The 27117-nt window shown below is 45.2% G+C and overlaps 1 protein-coding gene across 9 annotated transcripts in view; it reads right to left on the reverse strand.

The window, feature by feature from the left end:
* The window catches only part of CAP2 (cyclase associated actin cytoskeleton regulatory protein 2), a 105855-nt gene that overhangs the window by 45300 nt on the left and 33438 nt on the right, over positions 1–27117 (reverse strand). For 5 of the 9 annotated variants that reach the window (XM_053246690.1, XM_053246689.1, XM_053246692.1 and 2 more), the window contains exon 3: positions 25461–25561. The exons of 3 other annotated variants lie outside the window; for them this stretch is intronic. In XM_053246690.1, the coding sequence (XP_053102665.1) occupies positions 25461–25561 (101 nt within the window). Of the gene's footprint in view, positions 1–25460; positions 25562–27117 lie in introns of those variants that run through there. One more of the 9 variants, XM_053246696.1, reaches the window with a different exon arrangement.

A 27117-nucleotide genomic window follows, 5' to 3' on the forward strand; every position in this document is an offset into this window, starting at 1 on the left:
CTTTTTTCAAATTTATTTGTAAAAAGTATAAACAATGAGAAGACTGGCTCATTACATTGTTAAAATTGCAAGTTGCCTGCCCCATATATACAACCCAAAGTCACAGGCCAATATTTATGCACACTATGCCGCACAACAGCAGTATATCATGTTCTTGCCTTTGTTAATTTAAGTAATACATTAAGGTTTACATTATTTAATTCATACAACTCAAATATATGGGTTAGAAATCCAATGGATTTTTTAACATCTGTTTGAATTCCAAAATGCCAGGAACATACAATTTTTTATTTAAGCATCACGTGAACAGCACCAACCCTTTGGAATTACCAGATTTTTTTAAAAAATCATCTATTGTATCATATATTGTTTTGTGGGCTTTCAGATGACATTTTGTCTCATTCTCCCGCCGCCCCCCCCCCCCACACCATTGTACAGTATATACCTTACAATAGAAACTGCTTACTCTAATGCTTACATTCAAATACCAGAAAATGCTCCTCATAAAAGTGCAGATACGAGTCCTTTCTCATTTGGGATAATGACATCATGTCCTGACTCAACTGTTAGCAATATGACCTGAAAGCCCACACACAGCCTTTGGACATACCATGGGAGCGTGTGCATTTTGCTGACCTGTGAGCATACTGCTGCAGTAATCATGAAGTATCCAAAGAATGCATTTAACAGTCTGTGAAGAAAGATCAATTGCGATAAAATTTGGAGGCACGTTTATAAGAAAGCAGGATATACAATGGGTGATATATACCACGGATTCTCAACACTGGGTCCCCAGATGATATTGGACTTCAACTCCCATAATCCCTAACCAAAGGCCACTGGGGCTGGGATTATGGGAACATAGGAACACAGGAAGCTGTCATATACTGTGTCAGACCATTGGTCTATCTAGCTCAGTATTGTCTTCACAGACTAGCAGTGGCTTCCAAGGCTGCAGGCAGGAATCTCTCTCAGCCCTATCTTGGAGAAGCCAGGGAGGGAACTTGGAACCTTCTGCTCTTCCCAGAGTGGCTCCATCCCCTGAGGGGAGCTGAAGTCCAATAACATCTGGAGATCCAACGTTGAGAATCCCTGATATGCACAGCTTCCCTGACTCTCAAGAGCCCTTGTAATGGCATAACGAGTCCTTGCTCCAGAATAAGGAAAACTGGCTGACATCCTAATGAAGTGCACACATTAGCAGGGGCTGCAGAGATGCAGCCAGAGCCCTCACACAACTTCCCCAGTCTTCATGTGCTTACAGGGTTGCACAAGAGTGCTAATACTTCTTAGCACAGTGTCCATTACAGAGCTCTTCAAGAGTATGAGCAGCACTCAGAAGTATTAGCACTCTTGCACAACAGCACAAGTGGACTAGGGGAGTTGCATGATGGCTCCAACTGTGTCCCTGCAGAACCTGCTATCGTATGGGTTTCATTAGGATGTCAGCAACCATTTGTGTCATTCTATAGCTTCAGGACTCTGGGTATTCCTTGTCTACTAAAACCTAACTCTAGAAAGCTACTCAGATAATTGGATGAAACTTTGGTGGATCTCTTTCCCACTAATCTAGTCCTTTGGGAGCCTACACTGAGGGAAATAAGTATTTGATCCCCTGCTGATTTTGTCCGTTTGCCCTCTGACACAGAAATGACCAGGCTATAATTGGAATGGTAGGTTTATTGTAGCTGTGAGAGACAGAATAACAACAAACAAACCCTCAAAAGCCCAGTGCCCAAAAGTCAGCGATGGATTTGCATTGTAGTGAGGGAAATAAGTATTTGATCCCCTATCAACCAGCAAGATTTCAGGCTCCCAGGTGTCTTTTCACTATATGCAGGTAACGAGCTGAGATGAGGAACACCCTCTGTAAGGGAGTGCTCCTAATCCCAGCTTATTACAGTACCTGTATAAAAGACACCTGTCCATAGAAAGACACCTGTCCTGTCACCACCATGCCCAAGACCAAAGAGCTGTCGAAGGATGTCAGGGACAAGGTTGTAGACCTGCACAAGGCTGGACTGGGCTACAAGACTATCGCCAAGCAGCTTGGTGAGAAGGTGACTACAGTTGGCACGATAACTCGCAAATGGGAGAAACACAAAATAACTGTCAATCTCCCTCGGTCTGGGGCTCCATGCAAGATCTCACCTCGTGGAGTTGCAATGATCATGAGAACGGTGACAAAGCAGCCCAGAACTACACGGGGGGAACTTGTCAATGATCTCAGGGCAGCTGGAACCATAGTCACCAAGAAAACAATTGGTAACACACTACGCCGTGAAGGACTGAAATCTTGCAGTGCCTGCAAGGTCCCCCTGCTCAAGGCAGCACATGTACAGGCCCGTCTGCAGTTTGCCAATGCACATCTGAATGATCCAGAGGAGAACTGGGCAAAAGTGTTGTGGTCAGATGAGACCAAAATCGAGCTCTTTGGCATCAACTCAACTCGCTGTGTGTGGAGGAGGAGGAATGCTGCCTATGAGCCCAAGAACACCATCCCCACCGTCAAACATGGAGGTGGACACATTATGCTTTGGGGGTTTTTTTCTGCTAAGGGGACAGGACACCTTCACCGCATCGAAGGGACGATGGATGGGACCATGTACCGTCAGATCTTGGGTGAGCACCCCTCAGCCAGGGCATTGAGAATGGGTCGTGGATGGGTATTCCAGCATGACAATGACCCAAAACACACAGCCAAGGCAACAAAAGAGTGGCTCAAGAAGAAGCACATGAAGGTCCTGGAGTGGCCCAGCCAGTCTCCAGACCTTAATCCCATGGAAAATCTGTGGAGGGAGCTGAAGGTTCGGGTTGCCAAACATCAGCCTCGAAACCTTTCTGACTTGGAGAGGATCTGCAAAGAGGAGTGGGACAACATCCCTCCTGGGTTGTGTGCAAACCTGGTGGCCAACTACAAGAAACGTCTGACCTCTGTGATTGCCAACAAGGGTTTTGCCACCAAGTACTAAGACATCTTTTGTGAAGGGATCGAATACTTATTTCCCTCACTACAATGCAAATCCATCGCTGACTTTTGGGCACTGGACTTTTGAGGGTTTGTTTGTTGTTATTCTGTCTCTCACAGCTACAATAAACCTACCATTCCAATTATAGCCTGGTCATTTCTGTGTCAGAGGGCAAACGGACAAAATCAGCAGGGGATCAAATACTTATTTCCCTCACTGTATGTGATTTTTGTATTCAATAAACCCTACTAAAACTGACCATCCAATCCTACTTTTTTCTTCTACAGTATATGTGGTTTAAGAAATATAATTCATTTTAATGTAAAATATTTCTATCTCATGGAGGGTTCCAAGAAGATAGCAATGATATATGAAGAACACAAAATAGAATCTAAATCCTCATATGAAACACTTTATTTTATCCATCATAATATATTATGAAACCACCATTCTAATAAATGGTATAAAACCTTCAGATAATCCATAAAATTAATAAGATTAAAATCTAGTAAAACCTTCAAATAATCCATAAGAAAATAATAAAATCCACCATAAAACACACATACACAACTCATATACTAGACCACATATGTATAAAAATTCAATTAGCTAAGAAGTTAGAGAAGTCTGCTTATGGAAGCTTCCTGTGAAGCTCTCTGAACTGATAAAGTAATGCATCCAAAACAGCAAGAAGTAAATCACATACAGTAAATTACCCAGGGTAGGTACTGCAGCAGACATTATGGCTATTTTCCTCTTTGTAACAAAAACACAAACTTCATATTTCTTAGAAGAGCTTCCCCCCAAATGCTTTATGTTTAGCCCTTTATTCGTGCATCTGTTTTACTGTTGCTCGATGGTGAATGCAAATCTGAAGATATTCCTTTACATAATAAGTTTCATTGTGAGCGCTCTCACATATTACTGTCCCAGTCAGTCAGGTATGTGAGGGTTTTGTAGGCAACAGGTGTTTTCTGAAACAAAATACAACCTTATTTTCAACTGAGAATTTGGAAGCAGCTGCAAACATAATGCATAGGACACATGGTCGATAAGAAATGTAGAAGAAAAACATCCATTGTTGGACTTGTTAAGGTAAAGCGCAGATGTTGGAGCTGCACCAAGTCTCATAGGGCTGCTGTAGTCTCCGTGTCATGAAGTAGATTAAATCACTAAGCTCTCAGAAATATTGAATAAGCAAAACACTCAGCATTAAACTTGGAAATCATCAAACTATGATATGCCTCACTATAAATGATTAGTTATAAGTGATATTCATGTTCTATAAATACAATATTTTATTGTATTTATTTATATTTAAAATATTTCTCTCTTTTATTAATTTGAGTAAGTAAGTAAATTTTATTACGGTCCTTAGACCAGCTTAACATTTAAAATAATACATTTATAATTTGTATTAATTTGAAAGATGTATATACCACTATTCTCTATAAAATAATTCATGGTAGCTTACAACACAATTAAAACACACACTATAGCTTCTAAAATAATAAAAATGCAGGATAAAAGGTGATAATAAAAACAAAGTCGTCCAAGAGACATTTGCATAAAGTTAGGGAAAGGCCTGTTGGAATAAGAAAGTTTTAAGCTTTTAAAATTAAACAGGGAGGGGGCAAGCCTAAGATCAAGGGGAAGGGAGTTCCAGAGAACCGGGTCATCAATGAGAAAACTCACCCACACATCACTGACAATGGTATTTCAAAAGGTGGTGGGATGCGCAAGAGAGCCTCTCTACATGATCTCACAGGCTGGGCAGAACTATATGGGATTAGCAATCTCTCAGGCATTTTGGTGCTACGCTGTTAAGACCTTTAGAGGTAAAAACTAGCACCGTGAATCACACCCAGAAAAAAACACTGGCAGCCAGTGTAGCTGGCACAGCAGCAGAATATGGGCTGAACGTCTAGCCTCTGCCAGAACTCTCACCACTGCATTCAGCACCACCTTTGATTTCCAGAGGGTCTTCAAGGCAGAAGGGATGTGCACAAACCAAGGATCGTGCACTGGTTCAGTGCCAAACGAGGTCCGAACTGGTTTGGCGCCGTGGGGAGGGGAGCAGCGAGCATGATTTTTAAAGAGAGAAGAGCAAGTCTTCATCTGCCGCTGCATGCAGCTTCCTGCTGCATGGGTGTCATGTGCATGGTCAGCATGGTATTGCCGACCACGGAGATAGCACCCACGAATGCGTGGAAGTCATGTGTCTGCCAGCGCCGCACATAGGTTCCTGGGGGCAGTGCTGTCACAGCAGGAAGCTGCATGCAGCAGCGGCAGTGGGCTGCACAGCACCTGGGCGTTTTCCAGATTAGACCCTGCAATGGGGTCATGTCATATCTCAGGAGTGTACTTCCACACTTCCTGCATTGTGACACTGTAGTCCCTACGTGGACAGCAGGGTGCCGTCCACATTTCCAATACCTTGTTTCGAATTCAAGAACTGCAATCGGAGGCCTTATCCAGTCGGAGGGCCACCTCCAGCCTCAGAGGCAGGATGCCTCCGAGTACCAGTTGCAGGGGAGTAACAGCAGGAGAGGGCACGCCCTCAACTCCTGCCTGTAGGCTTCCAGTGGCATCTGGTGGGCCACTGTGTGAAACAGGATGCTGGACTAGATGGACCTTGGGCCCGATCCAGCAGGGCTGTTCTTATGTTCTAATATAGAGCTAGGACGTCGTATGTCCAGCATTAAAAAGTTGCTATTTTTTTCGGGTTGTTAGTTTCCGCGAGACTGCTCCCCCTGCTGTTTGCATTTCAAATGTGACTTGCCTGAACTGAAGCATTTTGCTACTGTTGAGCAGCTAGTCTGGAAAGTTCCCTGCTCTCCTCTTTTTTAAAGATCCCGCTCTCAGTGCACAAACCTCGGTTCATGCATATCCCTACAAGGCAGCCCCACATAGAGTGCTTTACAGAAGTGTCAATGTGAGGCAACAAGGGCGTGGATCACCATGGCAAAGTCTGCTTTTCTCAATATCAAACAAACCTGAACCACAATACTTAATCAACTAATTATCTTTTTTAAAAGCAGCATTATTTCCTACTATCATAGTATTATGGTAAGCATTGGACTTTAAAAACAGAGACCTAGGCTCAAATCCGCACTCAGTCACAAAGCTTACTGGGTTATTTTGATCCAGTCTATCTCTCTTTACCTAACCTACCTCACAGGATTGTTGTGAGCAGTGTTCCCTCTAAGGTGTGTGCACGTGTGCAGGCTCACAAGTATTTTGATGTCCACTCAGTTAATTTTAGATCCTGCTCAGGTTGAATCAGGAATGTTCCTTTCTGGATGCATGTGCGCGCACACTGCCTTGATACTGCCACACAGAACAAAATTCATTCCACACACAGATGAAAAAAATTAGAGAGAACATTGGTTGTGGGGCTGAAAGGAGGGCAGTTCTTTGTTAAAAAACATTAACTGAAGTACTGTACATTCTTGCAAAATACAAAAATAATTCTATACAAAAGAGTCTCCAGACTTATAGAATAATTTGTAAGTTATTCCAGTGATCAAAATGTTGCATTATCAATGAATTGTATATGAGGAAGTTACAACTCAGAGGCACCATCCAGAAACACAATCCAGCTGAAATACATTTTTAAAGTACCATTGATTACAAAAGTGTGTTGTTGGTCACTCTGGCTGGATCCTGCCCAATTGTTTTAAGCCTTGTTCCAAAGCCAATTTTCTTGTATTTTAGTATTCAGAGAATGCACCCTGAAAATCATAATTCTATTTGTTCTGTTCTTTTAAAGGAAATCACTTATAGTGTGTCTGTAAAATGAAAATTAGTTTAAATGAATTAGAAGAAAACTGCATAGTCCTCTGGATGGATTTGTACTGAATATTTAACACTAGCTAGCGTATATACACACACACACACACACACACACACACACACACACACACACTAGTATTTTTAAGCCCGTTAAAATAACGGGCGCTAGTACCTCCCCCCCCTTCTTCCTTCTCCCTCTCTCTCGCCCTTTTTTCCCCCTTTCTCTCTCCCTCTTTCCTCCCTTCCTTCTCTCTCCCTCTCCCTCCTTTCCTTCCTTTCTTCCATCTCTTCTTACTCCCTTCTTTCTGTTTTCTTTCTCTTTTCCTCTTTTTCCCCCCTTTAAATGGCTCGTTTTGGGGGGCTGGCTGCTCCTCCCTCCCTTCCGTCTTTCTTTTGTCCTTTGTAAATTTATTTCCTGAAATGATTGGATTTTGTTGCTGCTTTTGGCCTTTGCTGCTATCCTGTTTGATTTCTTTCATTATTTTGTGGGTTATTGCTCTGAATTACATGGAAGTAACAAATAAGCAATCTTTTTGAAATCAGTCTTGATTTGAATCAATACACGCACCGCGCTACACTCAGCAATCAAAAAAGCAGAGCAGGGATGTTTGTTCTTATTTTTGATTCTGAGGCCAACCCTGCAATGGCTGTTTTCAGTTCCAGGTCAAAACTTCAAAAACGAAACAATATTTTTGATGGCATTAGTTTTGAGTTGAAGAAAGTAGCACTTCTGCCTTTCCCATCTGCCAAGCTACAGGAAAACTCTGGCTTCAACAGCAAGCAAACATTCAGGAAAAAATTCAATACTTCTGTCATTGTTAGCTCCATGGGAGGGGTCACCTGTTGAATTTCTGCCTGTCACGCTGTTCCTAAAGGCACAGGAGACTCTAGGGACAGCGTGGGGGGAAGCTAACAGTTCTGGAGCGGGGAAGGGACAGCATAGCAGGAACAATCAGCTGAGGCAGCTAGAGCAGCCAGAGGAGAGGCTGAACAATATTTCATCCCCTTGCAAGGAAGGGGACTCTGAGAACCCCACCCACCAACCTCCCCGCGCAGGCACAGATTTGGTCTGCCGCCGCCGCAGCCGCCGCCAGTGCGGCCAGGCTTCTCGGCGGCAGCCAGCGCCAGCGGGGCCGGGCCTCTCGGCCGCCGCCAGCGGGGCCGGGCCTCTCGGCCGCCGCCAGCGGGGCCGGGCCTCTCGGCAGCGGCCGCCGCCAGCGGGGCCGGGCCTCTTGGCCGCCGCCAGCGGGGCCGGGCCTCTCGGCAGCCGCCAGCGGGGCCGGGCCTCTCGGCAGCGGCCGCCGCTAGCGGGGCCGGGCCTCTCGGCAGCGGCCGCCGCCAGCGGGGCCAGTCTTTTCGGGCGCGGCCAGCAGGGCCAGGCTTCCCGCCGCCACCATCTTTCCCTGTTCAGATACAACATGGCCGCCCATCTCCTTAACTTTAGAGAGCGGGCGGCGGGAGAACTCCCTGCCGTCCGCTCTCTTCGCCGGCTGCGCTGCAAATGGCTTCTAGGAAGCCATTTGCAGTGCAGCCGGCGAAGGGGAAGGGGACGGCAGAGAGTTCTCCTGCCGTCCTCTTGTAATGGGGGAATATTTGGCTAGAGGGGGGCGGCAGGGGACCTTTGGAGTGCTGCAGGGGGCGGCCGCCAGCCGAGCTTGGCTTAGCTTGAAGGGGGCGGCAGGAACTGGGAGCGATCCTGCTGCCCGATCATGGATACAAATGGAGGAGCCCGCGCCGAGCGGAGATTGAAGCGGGCGGCACCCTGCCGCCCGATTACTACAAAAAATACGTTACTTTGAAGGAAGGGGTGAGTAAAGCCCCCCCTGTTTTAATTGGAACCCCCCACCCCAGTGCCGGACCGTAGCTCCACGGTTCCGTGCACACCCCTATGTATGACTCCCATGATAGGTTCTTGATTCCTAGTTAAGTATGATGAAAAATTCTTTATTTCTGTTACTTAGCTAATTTGCTAGCCCTCCTCCTTTCCTTCACAACTAATAATGCTAGATCTTCTCCATACCAAAATGTTCTGGAGAGTAATGGAGATAGGAAGAAAGTGCCCATTCCCTCCATGTGTTCGAGCTGGGCATGCAGAGTAGAACATGGTCTGCACACGGGGGATCAAAGTTTTTACTCTTTTTATTGTATTTTTATTGTTAAATTTATATACCGCCTTTCATTAAAAACAATCCCAAGGCAGTTTACAAAAGTTAGAACACTCTTCCCCTGCACTGAAAAAAACAACCCAAGTAGAAAATCCACACAGAATGGAACAAACTAGGTTACAATATTTCTTCATGCCTCCCTTTTTAACTGAAAGCTATTTTTTATATGGAGAGTATTCACACATTACATCTTCCACTCAGAGCCTGAATGGCTACCATCTACCACCACAGGATTCTACCGACTCATCATTTTGCTTACACGTATAGATGACACACATCTGTATCACCCTATGTACCGAGGAACTACCTAGTTTGTATCAATTCCTTTTCCTATGTATAGTTGTGTAGGAAGCAGGATGATCCATCACATATGTCTGACATCAGATGAAATACTTCTAATATTCTGTTATGAGAACAAAATAAGTTTACCAAAGAAACTGAAACTACAAAGAGTTCTATTTCAAGTTTCATTAACACATTTATCAAATTAAAATATTTCTGAAGTTATTTTTACATAATCTAATCTGTCTGCAGCAAGAATAAGCCTTCACAGTAAGTGACCAATGCTCCATTCTCTGCTGCTGGAGCTCGAGGACATCTCTGAGTGGCAGGGGCGTAACTACCATTAGGCAAGGGGAGGCAGTCGTCTTGGGGCCCCACTGCCTCGAGGGGCCCCCCAGAGGCACATCACATGACTCCGCATCCACCCATGTTGCACCCCTATGAATTATGTTGAGTCTCTTGGAGACTGGCAGGAGCAGAGAGTAAAAAAAACTAGATTGTGAAGTGTGTTTGTGTGTGTATATCAGCGAGGGGCCCATTTTAAAATCTTGTCTCTGGGCCCCCTCCAACCTTGCTACGCCCCTGCTGAGTGGGACATACCACAGCCATGGCAAGACACTCCGGGAGGGAGCATCCACGTCTAATCCGGGCAGGGGCAGAGCCACCATTGGGCGAAAGGGTTCAAAGAACCCAAGCCGTCAATGGCGAGAAGCTGCCGAGAGAGCCCCGCCCTGTGTGGCCTGGGCTCCATAGGAGCCCAGAGCGAACTCCCCCCTCACACGCCCGGGCCGCCGAGAGCCCGGGCAAACTTTCTGCCAAGTATTTCAGGCATCTCCGACTGCCTAATAGAACGTTTTTCCCTTCCTCTCCCTCTCTGGAGGGGGAGAGAGGGGAAAACGTCCTATTAGGCAGCCGACCCTGCCTGAAATGACGCTCCGAGATCTCGTTCGGGCTCTTGGCAGCCCAGGCCATGCCCCCTTGCACATGACAAAGTCACATGACAAGGGTGTGTGGCCTGGGCTGCTGAGAGCCCGAACGAGCTCTCGGAGCGTCATTTCAGGCAGGGTCGGCTGCCTAATATGACGTTTTCCCCTCTCTCTCCCTCCAGAGAGGGAGAGGAAGGGAAAAACGTTCTATTAGGCAGTCGGAGCTGCCTGAAATACTTGGCAGAAAGTTTGCCCGGGCTCTCGGCGGCCCAGGCACGGGAGGGAGGAGTTCGCTCTGGGCTCCTATGGCGCCCAAGCCATGCCCCGTGCGCGTGACATCACGCGCATGGCCATTTCGGAAGGGTTAGTGGACAAAAAGGCAGTAAAATGAGGTCCTGGGACTGGAGGGATGAAGAAGACACCTTTGGACAAATCGGTGAACCGTAGGAGGCGAAAGCAGAGTCACCCCTCAGAGGAAATGGTGTGGGTGAGGCTGCATAGATTTTGAAGAAAGACTGGAGAAGAAACCTACTAATAATGCAGCCTGCCACATCTTTGAGGAATTGCAGCAGGTGCTTCATTGAGGCTGTTCCATGTGGAAAGGACTGTCTTGCAGACCATCAGGGGAAAGCCTGTCATGTGTATTGAAATATCCAGTTAATGGGGACCTGTCTAGATGCCAGAAGGGTATCCAGTACCTTGTTGGAATACCTGTGTTTTCTTAGTAGGAGCTGTCCAGTTTCCATGCAGCTAGACTAAAGCATTCTGGATTGTGGTGGTGTACCAGGCCCTGGTGTAGAAGGTCTTGGTAACTGGAAGGGGCCATGGTTCTGCTACTGCTAGGTGTAGCAGCTTAGCGAACCATTGTCTCTATAGCCAAAAGGTGCTACAGGAATTACTTGTGCCTTGTGTAGCCAGACCCTTCCGAGTCCTCTGCTGATGAGGAGTCTGGGGAAAGGTGTAGAGAAGTACTGGGGGCCATGGGGCTGGGAGGATGTCTGTCAGCTCTGCTTCGGTACAGGGGAAACTAGAGAAGAACCTCAGGAGCTGCATGTTGTGTGGCACCATGAAGAGATCCACTAGAGGAGTCTCAAAACTCTTCATTATGAGGTAAAAAATGGACGGATTGAGAGTCCATTCCCCTGGGAGCAGCTCTTTGTGGCTCACTTCTGCATGGATAAACTTCAATCTGGTGCCCCCCTGCCTGTTTACATGTGCCTTTGCTGTAGTGTTGTCTGCCCGTACTAGGATGTGTTGTCCGGCAAGAAGGTGATGGAAGGCTAGCAATGCTAGGCAAATTGCTCAAAGCTCGAGCCAGTTGATGCTGTGCGCCTTCTCTTCTGGTGTCAATTTGCCCTGTGAAGACCAGTGTTGACAGTGGGCACCCCACTCCCGATTGCTCGCATATGTGGTTATTATGATCCTAGGAGAATCCAGGAACTGTTTCCCTTGTGACAGGTGTCCTGTTGAGGTCCACCACTGGAGGGATTGTAAAACTGGTTGAGATACCTGAATAAGTGTGTTGATCTTTTTGGCAACTGACAGTTGGTAAAATAGGATAAACCACTGCAGAGGTTGAAGATGAAATCTGGCCCACAGAACTGAGTCCAGAGCTGCCACCATTAGGCCTAAGAAGTGCTGTTCATTTGGTGATGATTGTCAAAGTTGCTTCTCTCAGTGTCTGGAGGAAGAAACAGGCGGTTTTCTAGTGTGTTGAAGAGTACTCCTAGATGTAGAATCTTGTGAGATGGAAGGAGCTGGCTTTCCCCCGTTGATCAGGAAGCCATGGTCATGTAGTGTCTGATGTGTGGTCTGGAGATCTGTCTGGGCAGTGTGGAGGAATGGGGACTGTAGCAACAGATTGTCTAGGAAGGCAAAAATTTGAATTCCCTGCAATCAGAGGTGGGCAACTAATGGTGCTAAGATTTTCGTGAATATCCAGGGTGCAGATGACAGCCTGAAAGGGAGAGTTGTGTACTGGTAATGTACCCCTGCATACATGAACCGTAGTAGATGTCGGCTGCTGGGGTGAATAGGGAAGTAAAGGTAGGCCTCCTTTAAGTCTATCAATGTCAGGTAGTCTAGAGTGGTGGAGTGCCTCTGCAATTGAGGGCCTCCATCCAGAATTATCTCTGTGTGACCCATCAGTTCAGCAACCTGAAGTCCAGAACAGCCCTTAGAGATCTGTCCTTCTTGGGAATTGTGAACAAAACAGATCAGATGCCTTTTCCCTGTTGGGGGTGGGAAACAAGTTCTACAGCCTCAATTTCTAGTAGGTGATGGACTGCTGAGAGAAGGCCAGAGTTCTTGGAAGGTGAACCAGAATGTGGAGTAGGAAGGAAGAGGCTTGGAAGAACTGCATCAAATTCTATCTTGTTGCTGGTCTCTAAGGTGTTGAGGACCCGGTAATTGGTCGTGGAGGACTCCCATGCATAGAAATGTGTTGATAGCTGATCCCCCAGCTTGGTGGGCTCCGAATCAGCTTTGCTGACTTGGGCTGCTGCGTGAAGGGCTAGTGGCCCTGGTTGAAAGGCTTGTTGGGCAGGAGTTGGCAGTTCCAGAAGGTGTGCTGGGTTCTGGAGTCTCTGTCTCACCCTCTAAAGGTAGGCTTGAAGGTATGAAAGGACTGAAATGGTCTCCTGGTTGTCGGGCATTCCAATCTGTGGAGAGTGGATGGCAAAGCCTTGCACTTATCCTTGGACTCCACCAGGATGTCTTTGAGCACCTTTCCCTGAAACGTTTGCTGCCATCGTATGGTACAGCTGCTAGACTGGTTTTCAGCACGGTGTCAACCTGAGTGTTTAAGCCAGAGATTGCGTGTTCTCACTACTGATGCAGCTGATGCTCTGTAGGAGAAACGGATAGAGTCAAGGGTGGCATCTGCCACGAATGCCTGTGTCTTCTGTATCTTTAAAAGCTGCTGTCTCAGGTGGCCTGGAACAGAAGGTGGTTCCTGTAATAAATCGTCTAGCCAAATTAGTAAGGCTTTAGCTAGCATTGATACTGCTGTGGAGGAGTGAGTTGTTAAGGATGAATTCTCATGCATCCACCTGAGTGCGAATTCCATACGCTTGTCAGCAGAGTCCTTTAGGGAGGCTTTGCCATCTCGTGGGAGCAGAGAGTCAGATATGAGTTGTACCACTGCTGCATTTGTGGGAGGGGTTTTAAGGAGGTCTGATGTTTCCTGTTGAAAAGAGTAAAACCTATTTGCCACTGCAAGTGACTTCCTATTTGCAGCAGGCAATAGCCATTCCTGCTTAATAGTGTCAATGAATTGCTCTGGAAAAGGCAGCTCTATGTCTTTGGTTTTAGGAAAACCAAGTCCCCCTTGGACAGCTGTAGTGGGTCAGCCTGCAGCCCCAGAGTCATCCCCTGAAAGTTCTTGGTCCTTTTGATTTGAGCCCTTAGAAGCACTAGAGGTTTTAGATTTGGAAAGGTTGGTCCTAGGGTGTGTTTTTTTGGTTGTTGTTTTTTTTTTTTTTTAGTACCTGCACTTTTTTTGCCTTTTTGGGTGAAGGGCTACTGGAGGCCAAGGAGGAAGAGTCAGGTGAAGAGGACCGTTCCATCCTAGTTCCTTTTTTCTTTCCAGAAGTTGTTGTTGTTGCTAAACTTGTTAGCCGCCCCATAATAAATTGTTCTCTGGGCAGGATTAAAGCATACAATAAAAACACATAACACATTAAATCATAACAGACAAAAAGGGAGAAATGAAAATACAAACAATACAAAGCAGTTTAAAAACTCATTTTAAAATTAATTAAAAATCGAATCAAATCTGAAAATCAGAAATTAAAAGGCTTGGGTGAACCTAGCATCTAAAAGAACAAAGTGATGAAGCCAGGCGAACCTCACTGGGGAGGTTATTTTAGACCTGGAAGAGGAAATTTGCCTTAAAGACATGGAGAGTGTGTCCTTAAGGCAAATTTGCCATGTTAGTGGCATCTCCTTGGAGAACTGTGAAGGCGGGGGGAGGGGCAGGCAGGTTGATGAGGATTAGGCTTAGAAGGTCAGATATGGACAAAAGTCAGATGTGGTCAGATCTCACCAGTTGCAGTGATGAGGTAGTTGAGCCCTGGGTCTGGGGTGGTTGCAGCCGCCTGTGCCCAGCAGCATCTGAAATTGCTTCCCTGGCGCCTGACTCATTCGCTGAAGATGAAGTGGAGTGGCCCAGCAGGGATGAGACTCCCGAAGTTCCCACCACATTCGGTGTGGCTGGAGAGGCAATGGTGGTTTGGCACGGTCTGAGCTGCTTGGAGACGGGGTAGTTAAGACTGTCACTGCAGCGCCTCAGAGCCTCATCTTCAATTGAGCAAGGTGGCGAGGCCACTACCCGGCCCACACCCTTGGAGCTCGTCATTGCCCTTAGCGCCACCATTCGGCAGGTTTCACGGCCCGTCTTGGCATCCTGGTCTGCTTGCTTTGGGCACAGTGTGGGCTTCTTTGGTGCTGCCTGCACCAGCAAAACACCCAGGGCCCTCATAGAGGCAGGGAATGTGCTTTGCCTTTTCCCCCGCGGCAGCAGAACTGTCCTCAGCTTCTAAGAATGCTCCATGGCAGAGAGGGGGTGGGCAGGGGAGCAAAGAGGAAAGCAGGGATAAGAGAAAACGCCGAGGGTTCTTGTTTGTTTGTTTTGTGCATGAAGAAAGGGACTGGAAAGTATGAAATGAGCCCCTGGTGGCGCAGTGGTAAAACTGCCGCCCTGTAACCAGAAGGTTACAAGTTCGATCCTGACCAGGGGCTCAAGGTTGACTCAGCCTTCCATCCTTCCGAGGTCGGTAAAATGAGTACCCAGAATGTTGGGGGCAATATGCTAAATCATTGTAAACCGCTTAGAGAGCTCTGGCTATAGAGCGGTATATAAATGTAAGTGCTATTGCTATTGCTATTGCTAAAGTAAATACTGGAAGGAAGGAACAATGAATGGAGAATTAAAAGGTCAGAAAAGAAACAAGGTTTGCCTATAAAAGTAAATGAGGAAAGGCGTGGAGAATCTGCTTGGAGCGAATGCAGGACTAAAAGAACTGTGTGGGGCTCTCCTCCACAGGCTCTTGAAGGCTTTCAGCTAATTAGCATAGTCCCGCCTTGGAGCACCTGGGGAGGATAACCAACTCAGAGGTGTCCTTGAGCTCCAGCAGCAGATAAATTTGCATGCTTTTCAGTTTAACAAACTATTATATAAAATTTATATACCACCCTTCCTAAAGTGGTTCAGGGCAATTTACATTAAAATAAAACACATAACAAAACAATTAAAATAAAAAACATTTAATTTTAATACGGTTTAAGACTAGATATCATTAAAAGCCAGGCTAAAAAGATGGGTCTTTAAGGCTCTCCTGAAGGCCTCCAAGATAATCCTCTCATGTCCACGAGGAGCCAGTGTGGTGTAGTGGTTAGAGTGCTGGACTAGGACCGGGGAGACTCAAGTTCAAATCCCCATTCAATGTATTTTTTAAATTGGCTAATCATAAGGTTAATCACTAATCATGTGCAACACCTCTGCAGGGGCTGCAAGTACTAGAAAGACAACCCCTTCCCCCATAGGACTGCTATTCCTTCACCCATTTTGCTCCTTAAAAACCAAAGAAACTCCAACAAAAAACCAACCCTTTAGTTTTGTGCGCTTGCCCCAACAGCATAGCAATGACTATCTCCTTTAACAATAACAAGTAGTATTAAATAACACTTGAAGCCTAACATAAGGCCTTGGGATGCCTTATGAAAGGCGGTATACAAATTGAATAAACAAATAAATTTATCTTTCTGCAAGGCTAAAGGTAAAGGTAAACTGTGTTGTTGACTCCTGGTGTGGTGCTGACTCCTGGCAACCACAGAGCCCTGTCGTTGTCTTTGGTAGAATACAGGAGGGATTTACCATTGCCATCTCCTGTGCAGTATGAGATGATGCCTTTCAGCATCTTCCTATGTTGCTACTGCCCGATATAGGTCCCAGTGGGGATACGAACCAGCAACCTCTGGCTTGCTAATCAAGTCATTTCCCCGCTACGTCACTTCACCATTTATCACATGGAGATGGAGAACTCAGTGATGGATTGGGACTACCACAATTGCCCCATAAACACTTTTAGTGGGATTTAAAAAAAAAAATTGGAATGGTCTGTAGACAGAGATCTGCTCATTACTATTAACTCATGCAAACCAGTATGAATACAATACTGCCAAAGTTAAGCACTTTTAAGTCCAACTGATTTCAGCAGAAGAGATTCAAGCATATGAAATCTGTGGCTGACATCTAGATTACATTAGTCATGAGTAGTCTCATCAAAGTGGTTTTTGTTCACCCAGTGGAACCTAAAGGTGTTTAACTTTGACTGGATTGTGCCCTCTGTTTATTTATTTTATGAAATATCATCTGGAATTAAACAGAATCACAGTAAACAAAAATGTTCATTGTGCAAACTAATATTCACAGATTCAAAGGATATGCCATAATGATGCTTTTTGAAAAGTAGATAGGATTCTCTTCTGCTCTCTCTTAATTTTTCTTTAACAAGAATAATTGATCAACTTAGTAAACTTGTAGGATATCCAACCTTCACAGCAATATTTAAAATTCCTGCCACCTCAAACAAGTGATTTCAAAAAGGAAGATGCATTGTTATATCAATATATAACAATGCATCTCTTCTCTGCTACAAGGTCAAGATTATCTAAGGCACTAAATGAACCACAGTACACAGTCTTCAGTCAGATAGTAACTGTTTTAGACATTCTGGAAAAGTATGTATTCTGCTCCAATGCTGGATTATCTTAAATTAAGCACATCCCAGGGCATACCAGTTCTTCCTTATTAACTTGGCAGTGGTAAAGTACCAAGTTCCTAATTTCAGAGAAATTTAAATTTGCCCAGCAGGAGCAATAGAACTTGTATATTAATAGCAGCCTTAGCTGCATACGGAGATGGCTTGTAGGTCAAAGAGGCTCCAGACTATCATTTAGCACGCATGCACGTGCACATGCACGTGCACACACACACACACACACACACACACACACACACACACACAGGTCTTTTAATACATTTCTGTATTCCTCTCTTTTAGTTGCTCTTCATTAGTTAAGAACATAAGAACAGCCCTGCTAGATTGGGCCCAAGGCCTATTTAGTCCAGCATCCTGTTTCACACAGTGGCCCACCAGATGCCTCTGGAAGCCACAGGCAGGAGTTGAGGGCATGCCCTCTTGCCGTTGCCCCCCTGCAAGTGGTATTGCTTACATTGAACCGCATTTGCCATTTTGTCGCCCACTCACCCAGTTTGGAGAAATTCTTTTGGAGCTCCTCACAATCTTTTGTGGATTTCATTACCCTAAATAGTTTAGTGCAGGGCTGCACAACTCAAATGCCCTAGTGGGCCGGAACCATCCACAGTTTGGCGTGCAGGGGCCGAGGTCAATTTTTAGCACAGTATTGCATTACAATTAAAAATGTTATTAGTTACTTGTGGATCTATTCCCCCTGTCAATGGACTCATAGTTTTAACCAAGGATAGTGGCCAGAAAATAGGTCCTGTCCCTGCTCAATCAGTGGGGCCGCTTGAAGGCCTGCCAGCCCCAAACAAATGCCAAGTCTTCTCCTCTCCCTAAATGGTTGTTGTTTTAAGGTTGCAATCCTCAGTGTACTTACATGGGAGTAAGCCTCACTGGATACACCATGGAACATCTTTCTGAGAAAACTTGCCTAGGATGGTGCTATAAGGCAGTCTCCAGCTCCTGTGTTGCTGCAGGAGAACTGCAGGCCAGTAAAAAAAGTCCCTGCGGGCCGAATCCGGGCCCCAGGCCGTATGTTGTGCAGGCCTGGTTTAGTGTCATCTCCAAGTCAGGCCACTTTTCTGCTTACTCCAACTTCTAGTTCATTTATGAGCAAGTTAAAGAGAACTGGTCGCAGTACAGAACCCTAGAGGTCCCCACTTCTTACTTCCCTCCATTGTGAAAACTGTCCTGTCCTTCAACCAGTTACCAATCAACACCTGAACCTGTCCCCTTATCCCATGACTGCTAAGTTTACTCAAGAGCCTTTAGTGGGGAACTCTGTCAAAAGCTTTTTGGAAGTCCAAGTAATCTGTGTCAACCAGATCACCTTTATTCATATGCCTGTTGACACCCTTAAAAGGTTAGTGAAGCAAGACCTTCACTTGCAGAAGCCATGCTGGTTCTTCTTCAGCAAGGCCTGTTCTTCTATATGTTTAACCTATTTGTCCTTTAAATATGCTTTCCATTAATTTACCTGTCACTGAAGTTAAGCTAACCAGCCTGTAGTTTCCCAGATATCCCCTGGATCCCTTCTTGAAAATACAGAGTTACATTTGCTACTTGTCAGTCCTCTGGTACAGAGCCTGATTGTAGGGACAAGTTACATATTTTTGTTAGATCAGCAATTTCACATTTGAGTTCCTTCAGAGCTCTTGGGTGGATGCCAACTGGCCTTGGCAATTTTGTTACTTTTTAGTTTTTCATGCAAGACAGATGCAAAGAACTCATTCAACTTCTCTGCAGTCTCCTTATCCTCCATAATAATCCCTTTCATGCCTTCATCATCTAAGGGTCCAACCACCACCCTGACAGGTTTTCTGCTTCAGAGAGAGAGAGAGAGAGAGAGAGAGAGAGAGAGAGAGAGAGAGACTGATATATTTAAAGAAGCTTTTGTTATTCCCCTTGACAATTCTAGCTATTTGCTCCTCAAACCCTTTTTGCATCACTTAATGTGTTCTTGCAGTTCTTTTGCCAGAGTTTATATTCCTTCCTGTTCTCTTTATTTGGGCAGGGCTTCCATTTTCTGAGGGAAGTCATCTTCCATTTTATAGCTTCCCTGATTCTACTTAAAAGGCATGCTTGCATCCTCCTGAACTTGGTGGTACCTTTCCTCCTTGTTGGTCCCAACTGAACTTTTGAACTGAACCTTGTTGATCCCAGCTGAACATCCCAACTGAACTTTTATTACATTATTATTCTAATAATGTACAGCTGCATTATGATCAATGTATTGGGAGAATACAGTTGTATTTACTTATTTATCATATTTATAAACCACCTGATACATGTATCTCTAGGCAATGTACACGATTTAAAATATAAAATTAAGTAAAAACAATTAAAACAATTCCACAGAATTAAAAAGTTTTTTAAATGCATAGAATAAAAACTACTAAACAGATTTAAATTAATTTCAGTAAAAGCCTGAGAAAATAGGTCTTTCTAAAAGCAAACAGAGATGGAGATGTTCTTATTTTGTCAGGGAGCATATTCCAAAGTACCGGGGCAATCACAGAGAAGGCCTGGTCCCACGTCTCCACCAAACAAGCTGGTGGCAACCGTAACTGGATAACTTCAGATAATCTCAGTAGGCAACAGGGTTCATGATGAAGAAGATGCTCTCTTAAGTACCCTGGACCCAAGCAGCTGAGGGTTTTATAGATAATAACCAGCACTTTGTATTTCACTTGGCAACATATTGGTAGTCAGTGGAATTGATTCTTTTAAAATCAGTCCCTTTGGGTTGTCCCAGAGACCAGTCTGGCTGCAGCATTCCGTACCAATTATAGTTTACAGACTATGTACAAAGGCAGCCCCATGTAGAGTGCATTACAGTAGTCAAGCCTGGAGGTTACCAGCATATGCATCACAGTTTTAAGGTCATTTACCTCCAGAAATGGGCATATCAGCCAAAGCTTATTAAAAGCGCTCCTGGCCACTGCCCCAACCTGCGTTTTCCCCACCGGCATTCACTGAAAAACTGGTCGGGCGGGGCGGCAGCGTACCTCCCTGCCACCACATCGGCTCCTCGGACTGCAAGTGACAGGAAGTAGCATGTGCACACGCGCATGTTGGCATGTGCACATCGCACTCGCTCGTGCACACACCGGGCACACGCCCACCGTGCATGCACAGGTACCTGAAGTGCACACGCACACATGCTACTTCCTGTCACTTCCAGTCCGAGGAGCGGACGGGGTGGCAGGGAGGCACGCTGCCACTCTGCTGGACTGATTTTTCAGCGAGCACCAGTGAAGCAAACTAGGTATGTGCATGGAACCAGGCATGGGTGGCTCGATGGTGGTGTGTGTGTGTGTGTGTGTCACTTTAAGGGTGGGGGAGGGTGCACTTACCCCTCCTTCCACTTTCCCCCCACCGGCGCCCGGCATTTTACAAGTCCTATGAGGTGGCAGGGTACTTCCCTGCTGCCCCGTTTGCTCTTTGGCCAGAAGTAGCTGGTGCGCATGTGCCCTCTGGGCATGCAAGCGCGTGCACTGTGAGTGCGAGTGTGCCCACCCGACATACACGATCACAACATGCACACGCGCCCAGTGGGCACACGCACACCAGCTACTTCTGGCCACTTCTATCCAAAGAGCAAACAGGGAGGCAGGGACACACGTTGCTGTCCCGCAGGACATGTAAAATTCCAAGCACTGGCACGGAAAAAGCAGAGGGAGGGGTAAGTGCATCCTCCCCCACCCTTTAAAGTGAGACAACCCCTGCCTTCAACTTCGAACCCCACAATGTTCAAACCTGTTCAGAGGCCCATAAAAGGGCCTCCAAACAGGTTTGGGCACATCCCTAGAGGAAATGCAGCGGGGGGAGTGCACCCTCCCCTGTCCTTAAAGTTATCCCCCCTGCCGTCGAACCGGCCTCCGCCAGTTCAGTGAACATGTGGAATGCCATACTTTAGTTCTTGCCTTGCAGAGCAGCAGTCTCCAAGCAACACCATCTGGAATCTACCAGAGAGATAGGAATGGAACCCCTGTGAAACAGTGCCACCCAATCCCACCTCCCTCAGGCAACCCTAAAGGATACCATGGTTGGTGGTGTTGAAAGCTGCCAAGAGATCAAAAAGGATCAGCAGAATCACACTCCCTCTGTCAATACCTAATTGGAGATCATCCATCAGGCTGACCAAGGCAGTCTCAATCCCATGGCCCACTCAAAAGCCTAGTGGTTCCAAGTTCAATTTCAAGGGGGAGGGGGCATGTACTATCCCCCTTACACTAGACAACTCCACTGGATGTGAATTTGCCAAAACAATGTGGGCAGAAAAGAACCGCTTCTTTGCCACCCCACACAGCCAAAGAATAGATCTTCAAATGTGCTCTTATTGTGATCTGTCAGATTCGCCCTGACTCTTCCTCCACTTGCACTCTAATCGTCTACCTCGCTGATTCATCTCCTGTAACTACCAAATACCAAGGGGCCAATTCTGAAGCAGGTTTGAGAGGATCCTTAGGAGCAATTGTGTCTACTGCTCTAGTGAGTTCACTATTCCATGTTTGCACCACAGCACTGACAGAATCACTAGCAGAGCCAACTCTAAACCTTTCCAAGACTTCTTGGAATCCTACTGGAGCCAATAATCTTCTTGGATCAACCAACCTAATAGGTCCTTCACCCCTACAGAGGTGGGCTGTGGTTGCAAGTCCTACCTTAACCAGATGGTGGTCCATCCATGACAATGGGGAGATGACAAGAATCCCTACCCACGGAACACCACCCTGATCAGAGCAAAAGGCCAAACTCAGCATGTGATCAGCATCATGATCAGTATGTGATCAGCATCATGCATTGGTCCAGAGACCAATTGGGATAGGCCCATAGTCATAAGGGCCACTATGAACTCCTGAGCCGCTACCAATAACCCGGTCCAGAAATGAACACTGAAGACCCCCACCAAGAATAACTTGGACAACTCCAATGCCAACCCTGTAACCAGATCCGTCTGCTCAGTTAGATACTCTGTTGGGCAGTGGGAGTCCCAGTCTATCCTTGGTCCCTAGACATAAGTACCCACGTTCAGTATAGGCCAATTTCCTGACAGGGTTCCTGGTAAGGGAAATAGCATCCTTATACATCACAGCCACCTGCTCCACCATGGAGTAACCCACTGGGAGAAGCTGGGACCATATTGGACCACTAGCCATCATCATTCATTTATTATGGTCCATGACCAGCCAGCAATTACAATAATCAACAGATACAGGCAACAGAACTTAAAATACCCCAATACTAAATAATAATGAATAATGCTGAATACTAAACTACCAACCCACCACCAGAACACATGTACCTTACATAACATAAGAGTTAGCCATTTCCTGATGTTACGAGTAGTGGTGCAAAATTTGACCTCACAGCAGGTAATCTCGGCATCAGAGTCAGAAAGGAGAAAATTGACATAGAAGTCATCTGGCCTGACTGGATAATTTAACAAAATTGGACAAATAAGAAGAGAATGTATATCTCTATAAAATACACAATACAGTAATACATGCTCCACTGACTCAATCATGCCTGAGCAGTAGGGGCAGAGCCATTGGGAATATGACATACCGTGGAATCTACCCTTCAGAACAGCTGAAGGTAACACATTTACAGGTGAAACTCGGAAAATTAGAATATCGTGCAAAAGTCCATTAATTTCAGTAATGTAAATTAAAAGGTGAAACTGATATATGAGACAGATGCATTACATGCAAAGCGAGATAAGTCAAGCCTTAATTTGTTATAATTGTGATGATCATGGTGTACAGCTCATGAAAACCCCAAATCCACAATCTCAGAAAATTAGAATATTACATGGAACCAAGAAGACAAGGATTGAAGAAGAGAACAATATCGGACCTCTGAAAAGTATACAGTGTACTGTGCTTGATTGGCCAGCAAACTCGCCTGACCTGACCCCATAGAGAATCTATGGGGCATTGCCAAGAGAAGGATGAGAGACATGAGACCAAACAATGCAGAATTGCTGAAGGCCGCTAATGAAGCATCCTGGTCTTCCATAATACCTCATCAGTGCCACAGGCTGATAGCATCCATGCCACGCCGCATTGAGGCAGTAATTGCTGCAAAAGGGGCCCAAACCAAGTACTGAATACATATGCATGCTTATACTTTTCAGAGGTCCGATATTGTTCTCTTCTTCAATCCTTGTCTTCTTGGTTCCATGTAAGATTCTAATTTTCTGAGATTGTGGATTTGGGGTTTTCATGAGCTGTACGCCATGATCATCACAATTATAACAAATTAAGGCTTGACTTATCTCGCTTTGCATGTAATGCATCTGTCTCATATATCAGTTTCACCTTTTAATTTGCATTACTGAAATTAATGGACTTTTGCACGATATTCTAATTTTCTGAGTTTCACCTGTATATGGGCCAAAGTAAAGGCATGGCAGAGCTTAGGGAAAATTTGTATAAGTAATTAGCCAGGGACAAGGTTTGTCTAGGATTTCCTAAAACCACACAGTATGTAGTTTGTGCTCTATACTTTTGAAGCGCAAACCTCAAAGGCACTCATGAGTTGATTCTTTGGCCTTAAGAAGGCCTATACGAGCCAGATCTGAAAGCGGGAGGCAGGGGCGTAGCTAGGGGAGAGGGGGCCCGTGTTCATCCCTCTCTCTGGCGGCCCCCCAGAGTGAGGGAAATAATGAGGAAAATAGGGAGGGAGGGATCTGGAGGGTCCTCAGGAGCTGAAGGCCCGTGTTCTTTAAACCCTTTCGCTCAATTATAGCTATGCCCCTGGCGGGAGGCCATAACAGAGAAGTTTCTTCTCCACTGCATTTTCCCATCTAGAGAAAAAGCTGTCCATTAAGGTGAGGGCGGCCAAACCAGAAGAGTTGTAGATTAATTTAAGCCAATAGTTGAAAATAAGCAACCCAAAGCATTTGGCATGCAGTGTGGAACACTAAGAATAGATCTAAGAAACTTGGACTGTACTGCCTCCAGAGAATGAAACTTTGAGTATATACAAATTTGAGCACCATACAATAATTGAGATGTTACCTTACCCTGAAAGGCTTTCACCGCTGTAGGTATATATTTACCTCCCCTGGAGAAATATAATCTAGACAGAGCAGTTGTGCTTCTATGTATTGAAGTGCAACTGCATATTGGAGTGCTATAAGTGTATTGCACTTCTAGCCCTAAAGACTTACTTGTTTGGCCCGGCCTTCCAAGGTTTTTAAATTGTTTTTAAGTATTTTAATTGGTTTTAAATTATTCTGAATTGTTTTAAATTTGTTTTTACATTGTTTTAAGTAGCTTGTTTTAAATTGTTTTTGTCTTTGTCTTTTATTTGTTGTACACTGCCCAGAGCCTTCGGATGGGGCAGTATAGAAAAGTAATAAATAAATGAATGCATGAATGAACGAACGAACGAACCTCGGGTAACATGAGCCTTCCAGGAGCCATTTGATTGGAAAACCACCACTAGATATCTGTAAGTTTTAACCTGCTCAATTTCTTGGCCATTAATCTGCCATCTGTGTTTACAGCATTTCTTGGTGAATACCATGACCTTCGTTTTTTTATAGTTAATTTCTAATCTTTCTCCCAAACAATAGGCAGTGAATGACTTAAGGGCTTTGCAGACCTATCTCTGAAAAGGATAATATTACCATATCGTCCACACAGAGAAGTGCAGGAATTGGACGAGAGGCCAAATTAGGAGGGTGGAAATTAGAATTTTGTAAAACTTGCACCAAGGAATAGGCCACTAGCCTCTCCCGATCAGCTCTCTGTAATGCATACCAGGTCGGAGCCTCCATCCATAATCAAGTCATGGATGATCTCAGACTTATTTTGAACCAACCTGGCATTACAGAATAATAATGTGAAGTTGTGTGGGTAATTGGCACTGCTCTGTCCAAGATCAAAGAGGTGGTAGGCCTGCTGGAGGGGGAAACAGCAATTAAATTTCTGAATTCTCTCCCCCTATAGGCCTGCTGAACTACTAGCACCATATGTATCTTCATCAATTCACCACCACAACTGGAACAGCTGCCCCAAAGTCATCCCCTACCTCTCTACCTCTGGACAACCCAAGACACATACCAGTACCAGGCCCAAACCATTACTAGGTGACAAACTGTAGTCTGCAGGAGTCTTCCTTTGAGGAGTCCAGAACAATATGTTTGGCCCCAGCCCTCAATCCCACTCCCGAAGACTGCCTCCAATGGCAGGCTGTGCCCCTGGCACAGCTCCCCTTTTTAAGAGCCAAAAGATTAAAAGGCCAACAGGTGTGGCTCTCACCCATCTATCAAGCAAACCCAGTCCAGGTGCAAGATGTTACAGCAATTAAAAGTGAGCAAAACACCAAGTAGCAGGCAAAAGGAGGCATACAGAGAAGCTGCAGCTAGGGTCCCTCTCCCAATCCAGAAGGGACCAAATCTAGACATATTCCAAATGAAATACTCTCTTACCCCACAGCATCTCTTCCAGTTACCTTCTGGAAATCAAAGAGAGGAAGCCCAAAATCTTTTGAGATAATCATAGTTCTGCATTGGGAGGTAAAATGTAGAGAAATACTTACATGTGTCTTCACATCACCATCAAGGACCTTACTATTCCGTAGAAACTCGGCTACACTCCCATTTATGAGTCTGTCAAAGGCTTCAATGTATGGTGCTACACCTGTGAAAGAAAATACTTTCACTAAATCTAGCTGATAAAGTTCATACATGTTGAATGCCTTTCTTTGCAATTTAAGAGAAAAGTGTAATACTCTAGAAAAATATCTTGTGAAAGTTTTTCTGCCACAGAAACTAATATGGCAAATCAGTTATATGCCCACCATCTGTACAGCCATTATTCTAGCACTAGCCTGTGACATAATGCATAAATGAATAATATATGCTATTATTATATCATTATTTCATAATATGAAAATACCACAAATTTCCCTTAGACCAAACATATTGGAGCAATCTCATTTTACCCATTTTGAAACAGAGTTGAGTAAGCTAGAGGTGGTCAACTTTCAGTCTTAGACAACTTGCAACCATCTAGCCTCTTTTTTGGATCTCCTGAGTAGCCAAACCCTGGGCAGCAGCACAGCTCAGCCTCTGATCTCTGAGCGCTGAGGAGCTTTCTATAGGATATGAGCAGCAAAATCAGGTTCTAACCAGAATGCATAGCTCAGCAAGAAGTGTTTCACACGGGGCTTTTAAAGCCCTTTAACTCACATCTCCTCTGGAATGGAGGGGGTGCATTCAGGTATCGGCCAGATTTACTCCAACGTTTCTGTGAGTTATCAGGGAGCAGTTCACACACAATTCGGGTTTTTCTCTGCACGTTAAAGTTATTTTTTTAACCCCGATTTATATCTGGGGTAAAAAAAATCCACTATTTCCGTCAGTTTGGGAGACAACTTCGAGTTTGCAGAAAAGCCTCCCAGTAAACTAGCGCTAAAGTCTGCTGTGTGTAAAAGTCCCAGGAGAGTTGTCCAGGCCAGGAAACAACAAGCAGCTGGGCTTAAAGTCAGGTTAGGAAGCTATTTTTAAGAAGCTGAGGTTACAGCAATCATCAGGCAGTGAATCAGTAGTTCTGTAGGCGGCCTAGCTGCTCCCTGCTCCTGTCATCTGGGCCCTGATCTGTTTCCTACATTTGTGCTTGCCACCTTCTCCTGAGTAAGGCTGTGAATAGGAAGGTCTCAGACTGCCAAACTGGTATTGTGTCTTCAGTTCTGGTCTGACACAAACACATTGCTCCTTCTGACGTGGAGGTCCTGGGGGTGATGGGGGCATGTACAAAGCTAGGGTGGACGTCCAATTTGAGTATGCTAGCCTGCACACACACACCCCAAAACCTTCTCAGATGAGATTCCTTCTAGGGCAGTGCCTTTAAAGTGTTTCTCAGATAGTATTTACTCCTTTTGGACCCAATCTCTGCTGGGGCCAGCAGTGGGATCTTGATCTTCCTTCTCCACAGAAGTTTCTGTTTCAAGATCCAAGTCCAGGTGAGTCCTGAGAGGCTCTTACACATTCTTTCTTTCAATATTTTATATTTCATTTATTAATTTCAAATATCTGTATGCCAGCCTTCAGATAACTCTCAAGGCAGCTCACACATAAAAATAGTAAAATTAATCCAGAATACAAATTTAAAAAGCTTAATTTGAAACTACAGAAGTATTACTGAATGATAAAATCTGGATGAACAGTAAAACTGTTTAAACCAGCTATAAAATA

The sequence above is a fragment of the Hemicordylus capensis genome, chromosome 4, assembly GCF_027244095.1.
Source record: "Hemicordylus capensis ecotype Gifberg chromosome 4, rHemCap1.1.pri, whole genome shotgun sequence".
NCBI classification, from domain to species: Eukaryota; Metazoa; Chordata; class Lepidosauria; order Squamata; family Cordylidae; genus Hemicordylus; species Hemicordylus capensis.